General features: G+C 37.3%; 1 protein-coding gene across 1 annotated transcript; it reads left to right on the top strand.

The window, feature by feature from the left end:
- The first annotated feature begins 2,652 nt into the window (after window positions 1-2,652).
- LOC130965506 (uncharacterized) lies at window positions 2,653-3,207 on the top strand. The gene is made up of 2 exons (XM_057890264.1): window positions 2,653-2,841; window positions 2,965-3,207. Exons 1-2 carry the CDS (start codon window positions 2,653-2,655, stop codon window positions 3,205-3,207), a joined length of 432 nt encoding a protein of 143 aa, XP_057746247.1.
- Window positions 3,208-6,758: the final 3,551 nt, after the last annotated feature.

Raw genomic sequence — 6,758 nt, 5'->3', positions numbered from 1 at the left:
TCTTCTCCCTTTCAAACTTTAACACAAGCTAAACCCCAACCATCTCAGCTGAGCATGTGTAAGTAATGTTTTAAAGTAATATTGGTGTGTAAGTAATGTTTTAAAGTTTTCAACTTCTCTTATTGCATTCATCACGGTAATTTTAAATCATTATAACCTGAATTCTGGTATATCTATAGGAAGTGATTGCGAATATTAAGAGCCAAGATGAATCCTTTAAGCAGCTTTCACAAAATGATTCGCTTGCACAAGTTTTTGGAAAAGAGCACTCAAGATGAGTTCATGCCTTAGGTGTTGGACCATGTCCCACCCAAATTTTTTGTAGCAGTACTGCACAACAATCGGATTCTAGTGTGCAAATTGAAGAGTATCAGAGGACGATTACGGAATTAAAAGTTGAGGTAACAGAAGAAAAGGTGAAGAGACAGACGATGGAGAATCTTCTGAGATATCTAATCTGATAGCAAGGAGACAATTTGCCACCTGAGGTTGCTGTAGATCTGGATTCTTTGGGGAGTACATCGACTTCATCGCGCATAAGCCCATCTTCTTTTGGCAATCATGACTTGTAACAAAAATAATGAGTTTGAGTCAACTGAAGTAGATACTGTTGATATTAATTTGTTTTAGTGTTAAATGTTTATTTTTCTGACATTACCTCATTTTAATTTATAAGTAATAATGCACTTATGACAATTTTATTATATATGTTATTTTTGTATATATATATTTGTTCTTTATGGTATTTTGTACTTTTATTTGATTAAAAGTTCTTTATTTTAATTACTTTCTAATAAATTAAAGTTAAAGAACAGACAAAATAAAAGACACAAAATAACAAAAAAATCAGGAATAATCAATTTGGCGGCGATTTTTAACTACCACAAAATAAATGCCATTTTACGTACGCCCTATTTAGCGGTAGTTACAAACCACTGCTAAAATGAAAGTCAGTTTGTAACCAAATATAATAGCGGTTGAAAGTCACCGCAAAACCAAAACTTGATTTCACGTTGGTTATTCCAGTGGTTACCATAAATCGTCGCTAACTGTCTACCCGCGACCTATCTTTGAGCTGTTATTAATCCGCTACAAAATGTTTAGCGGTGGTTAAAAACCGCCGAAATATTGCTGCATAACTGCCACTAAATATCGGAAGTGTTGTAGTGAACATTTATATTCACTTTTCTTATTCTTTCATAGTTTTATTAAGACACAAATTTTCAATAGACACAGTGACATATAAATATGCAAGAAATATATGTATTTGATGTCTTCTCTCCTAACTGAAACTCTAATCTTATATATGAATATTGATTTTTTTATATATATAATTGTCTTTATTATTTTTTATTTCTATTTTTTTACATGTATTTTTATCTTTTACCTTTACTCTCATTAAATTTACCGATGGAAATCCATCCAATTTTCAGATTATACCATTGATGGTGCGATCGGCCACTTCACTCCACCAAAATTAAAGCATTGTTAATGTTGTTTCCAACAATACTAATAAATCGATCAAATTCCTCTAAAGTACTAAATTTGGTAAAATAATAAAGTGATACTCTAATTATTCTTGAATTAAGATAGTAAGACTCATAAATAATAAATATTACAAATTTAAAGATGATTATTATTTTACTATTTTATCAACATCTTTGTTTTAAGGAATTTTTTTTCCTAATAAAAATGAAAATTGGAGACTTCTATTATATTCAATAGTAGTAACAAATAAATGAGGTGAATAAAGGACTTCAATAATCATTAAGAAGGTTCTAAGTTTAAGTATGGGAGAGATTTTGGTTTTTCTTTTTTTTTTCAGTTTTTTTTTTGTCTTTTCATGTTAGGTTATAAGCATGATTTTGAGAATTAGACTGAATCGGTCGATTTGACTTAGTTAACTGTAGATCAATTATCAGATCGGTCTAATTTAAGATAAAAATCGCTTGACAACAAATCAGTTAAAAACCAAAAAGAACACTTAATCAACCGAATTGGTTTATTTTTTAGCAGTCAATTGATTTAAAATGATAAATTGTAAAAAAAATCAATTTTTCTAAAAAATATATATTATTTATAAATTGATTATTTTATTATATTCAGTTCAATTTCAGTTAAATTTTGGTCGAACCTTTGAATCTCTGACCTTACTAGTTCGATGATCAATTTAATTTTCTTTGCTTTTTTTTTTGTCAAGGATCGATTCAATTTTTTAAACTTTAGTTACATATATCACACTAGTTAGATGCGGGATTACAACTAACATCATAAATTAAATAGGATAAAGGACAAATTCATCCCTGACCTTTTAAATCGTGGACTTTTAACTCCCTCAGGATTGGAAAATACAAAACGACCCATCACCCATCAAAATGCCGTACAAATCAGTCCTCCCGATCAATTTGGTGTCCAACACGTAACGGAATCTGTTTACCTGGCGCCTATGTGGCGTGTATATGCGCACGTATCTTCAGGAGGGTGGTAACGGGGCTGACGTGGTGCTAGTGGAGAAAGTAATGGGACATTGTAGTCCTTGGGAACTCGGACGACGTTGTTTCTGGTGTGTGCCCTATTTCTTCAAATGGAACCCTGTCGCCATAGCCGTTGTAATTTGTGTGAGAGCTTGGGGGTGGTAATGCGGAGTGGTAAATGGCCAGCGATGGAGCTTCATCCAGCGTAAGACGCGTTCCACTACCGTCGACCGTGAAATGCGTGGAAGCTGCAGAGGAGAAAAACGACATTGCTCCGAGATGTAGATGTGGAGTGTACGCCATATTGTACAAATCGAGGACGACGACGAACCCCAACAGATTGTTCTTTGGATGTCCATTCTTTAGGGTAAGTTGGTGGTTTTATTTGATTGATTTTGATTATACCGGCATAAGAAGAAGTTATTTATTTTGATTATAAGTTGGTGATTTTTGGTTTTGCCATGATGAATATGTAGCTGAAAAATCCCAGTCATTGCAAGTTTTCTTATGGCTGGATGACCATGTTTCAACAGTAAGAGTTCTGGACAAGTTTATGACTGAGAACGAGGTTGATGATCTGAAACTGTATCTTAGGAAGAAGGTAGTGGAACAGAGACTCACTGATTTGGAGAAGATGTTGCATCTAGAGAGGAAGAAGAATGTTAATTTGTATTTGGTTATTGTTGTTGTGATTAGTGTAATTTTGGGTTCTGTTGTTGCCAAACTTGGCTGAAAAGTGGAAAAGGAATTTAAATTACGCCTTTGGAACACAAGTGTTGTATTAAATTATCCTTTGATGAATGATGATATGCTGTTGCTGTAACGTGTTGGAGTTGGGTGGGTATATGTAATATGATGTTGATGGGATTAGAATGAAAAAGACATTAAATAGTTTGGATCATTTAACATTGAACCAAAGTTTAAGTTCGAAGGATTACAATCCTAACAAAACATGAAATGCAGTCTGATAACAGTTCACAACCTTAGCATCATAATTTTGCCAAAAAGACACCACAATGTATAACAAACGAAAATAAGTTTCATCCAAGTTTTACATCAAAATCATAAAATATCAACATCATTTTTTGGAATTGTTGACTCCTAGGGTGGGGATGAACTGAAACATCCTTTTAGTTCCATTGCTTGCTGCAGCCAGAGTCTCATCAGATGGTCCTTCAATTGCTTCCACACTTGGCTGCTGTGATTTCTGAACCTTTTGTTTGCCATCACCCTTCCTTCTAATTGGTTGTTTCGGTCTGAATGTTTTGTTGGATGGCCTTGCTGGAACTCTAGTTGGAGGTTTAAATGGAACCTGATCTTGTCTTGCAGGGGCTATAGTCGTGGTCACAGATGCAACTTGTGGAGCAGGTTGTTGCTGGGCCACATCTAGAGTTGTGGAAGTGGTAGAATGGTTCTGGTTGGTTGGAGTAGCTGAGTTATGCTCCTCACCCTGACATAAAGAAAGACAATAAAGCCATGAGGAAAAATTAAAAAATACAAATAGGTCTTGTAATACTTTTAAAATGGACAACTAAATCCTTAAACATGTTATTGGGGGGACATAAAGATCCTTAGTCCAGCCAAGTACCTCTGTCTCAGGTGCTGATTGTGACAGTGGTATAACCACAAAAGAAAGGTTGTCTTGGGTCTTCTTCTTTGGTTTTCTGGTCTTAGGTTTCCAATTTGGGTTGGATGGCGCACCCTTGCAAGTCTTATAGTTGTGCCCTGTTTGACCACACTTGCTCCAGGTCACATAGAAACTTCTCCTCAGTTTTTCACCTTCGATAACAGTTTCTGCTGGGTTCTTCTGCCTGTTATGTACCTTTGGACGACCAATTGGCCACTTAATGATAGGTGCAACATGCCTAGTCTGATCAGACCGTATCCAGAACTCTTCACTTGTAACAGGTTGAATGAAGTGCTCGTAAGTCTTCTTCAGTGATTCCATGCATAACCATGGATGCACATAATCTTCCATGTTGTCATGTCTTTTTCTGATTGCTGCAACTGCATGAGTGCATGGCATCCCTTTCCCAGCAAACCCAACAAGTTAAGGATAACAATTATACATATACAACTTAGACATATACAAATTGAGGATAACAATTGGACATATGCAAGTAAGGAAACAGCAGTAGCACGCAGGCAAATCCAACAAGAAACAATTAGTGAAATATAATTACAGTAGCAGTAGGCAAGCAAATCCAACAAGAAACAATGTCATAAGTAAAATAACAGCAACAACAGATAGGCAAATCCAACAAGAAACATTTAGAGAAATAAAATTACACACTGACCAGTTAATTGCCATCTGTTACATGTACATGTATGTTTAATCAGGTCCATATCCAACTTAGATCCCTTTTGTGTGACCTCAAATCGTTTGTGCTCGTTATCACTAATCCACTCTGCAGTCCATTTGTTACTTGGCTTAACAAGCCTCTTCAACCTTTTCTCTTGAACTGGTGCAAGATTTACATGATGGCAATCTATCAGTCTCTTGTGCTGAACCATACGCCTCATGAGGTAGCATCGCACTTCTTCGCACATTGTGAGTATAGGCTTGCACCTGTACTTGGTGATCTTGGAGTTGAAAGACTTGCACATATTGTTAGTCAGGTTGTCCACTTTTGGACCATGACTGAAGTAGGCCCTTACCCATGTTGCAGGTTCAAATTTCATCAGGTATGACCAGACATCCTGATTAACTTCCTTCAGCCTCTCCATTCTTATCTTGAACTCAGCCACAGTTGTGCATTTTGCACAGTCCCACACAATTTCCCTGATATATAAGTCCTTGAAACGGTTGATAAAATTCTTCCACATGTGCATGACACAATTGCGCACATGTGCATTCAGCATTATCTCCTTCAATGCAGGCATCAGTCCCTGAAACAGAATGGTTCAAGAAGGACTTTCATCATTTTGCATCAAATGTACTTAAATTAAGTATAGAGAATCTGACTTACTAACCTTTTGCATGTCGGACATAAAATTCCAACCATGTTGTTGCACATCTCCAATGTCCTCTTGTAATAGGGTCAAAAACTACTTCCATGACTCTTTCGATTCAGACCTTGCCACAGCAAATGCAATGACATAAAACTGGTTATTAGCATCCTGTGCCATAGCAGACAGCAATTGGCCCCCATGATAGGTCTTGAGGAATGCTCCATCCAAGTGAATCAACGGCCTGCATCCACTCCTAAATCTCCTCTTGTAGGCATCGAAACATATATACATTTTGTCGAATGTTGGGGGTGCTTGTGGTTGGGGAATAACGTCCAACAACGCAGTAGACCTTGGATTGCTTCTATGTATCTCCATTAGATAGTCTCTAAGCTTCCAATACTGTTCTACCTCATTTCTCATGATCCTGTCTTTGGCTTCCCTCACAGCTCTGTAAACTATTTTAGGATGTAGTACTAGATCAAACTCTTCTTTTAAAAAATCAATGGCCTCATGTGTGTTCATATGGGGATGGGTGGTCATCCTTTTCTCCACTTTTTTGCTAATCCAGTGTTGGTCAGCTGCGTTGCTTCCCAGATCTCTTGCGCATGTATGTTCACTCCTATAGGTTTTCACTTGGAAATACTACAGCTGTTTATTGTATGATAGATGAGCAATCCAGGGACAATTCTCATTCTTGCAGCCAACTCTGACCCTTTCCTTATCATATTTAATCCAGACCAACTCCCTCCCCTCAGTAATAAACGAATCCTTCACAACTTCCTTGAACATCTCTATTGTAGCAAATATTGTGCCTAGCTCAAATCTGCCTTCTCTAAAGCCATAGTGTTCATCAAACTCAGGCCAGTGTGGTTTGTTCCCTTCATCCTCTGATGAGACAGGGGTATGCAGCTCTTCAGACTCATACTCAAACACAATGTCTTCATTATTAGTGTCTACATCACTGACATAGTCTGCAACGGCTGGCCTTATGCTGGGCTCCCTAGCAGGCTTTGATCTGTTGGGCTGACTTCCAGGCCTACTAGTGCTGGGCTGTTTAGCAGGCTCCGTAGACCTTGAGGAACTTTCACCAGCTGAGCCCACCCTTATTGCTTTAAATCTCTGCCTTTTAAACTCATGTGTTGCTTGTTTTTTTGGCTTCTCATTGGGATCAACCCTTTTCCTCGACGATGGAGACACATGTTTCCTCTTCCCTTTGGCAGCTCTAACCCTTCTGCCCTCATCATCTTCACCAGTATCACTCCCACTTTTATAACCAGCTGGAGGTGGTTTATACGGCTCATCTTCATCACTATCAGTGCTATCATCGGCGGT

The sequence above is a fragment of the Arachis stenosperma genome, chromosome 3 (assembly GCF_014773155.1).
Source record: "Arachis stenosperma cultivar V10309 chromosome 3, arast.V10309.gnm1.PFL2, whole genome shotgun sequence".
NCBI classification, from domain to species: domain Eukaryota; kingdom Viridiplantae; phylum Streptophyta; class Magnoliopsida; order Fabales; family Fabaceae; genus Arachis; species Arachis stenosperma.
This window is presented reverse-complemented; position numbering and strand designations above follow the sequence as displayed.

What these genes read in the sequence shown, in the direction of transcription:
- LOC130965506 (XM_057890264.1), top strand. Translation starts at nt 2,653, where the DNA reads ATGGCCAGCGATGGAGCTTCATCCAGCGTAAGACGCGTTCCACTACCG. An exon ending in TTGGATGTCCATTCTTTAGG is followed by an intron (nt 2,842 to 2,964) that starts GTAAGTTGGTGG and finishes GAAAAATCCCAG; the next exon opens with TCATTGCAAGTTTTCTTATG.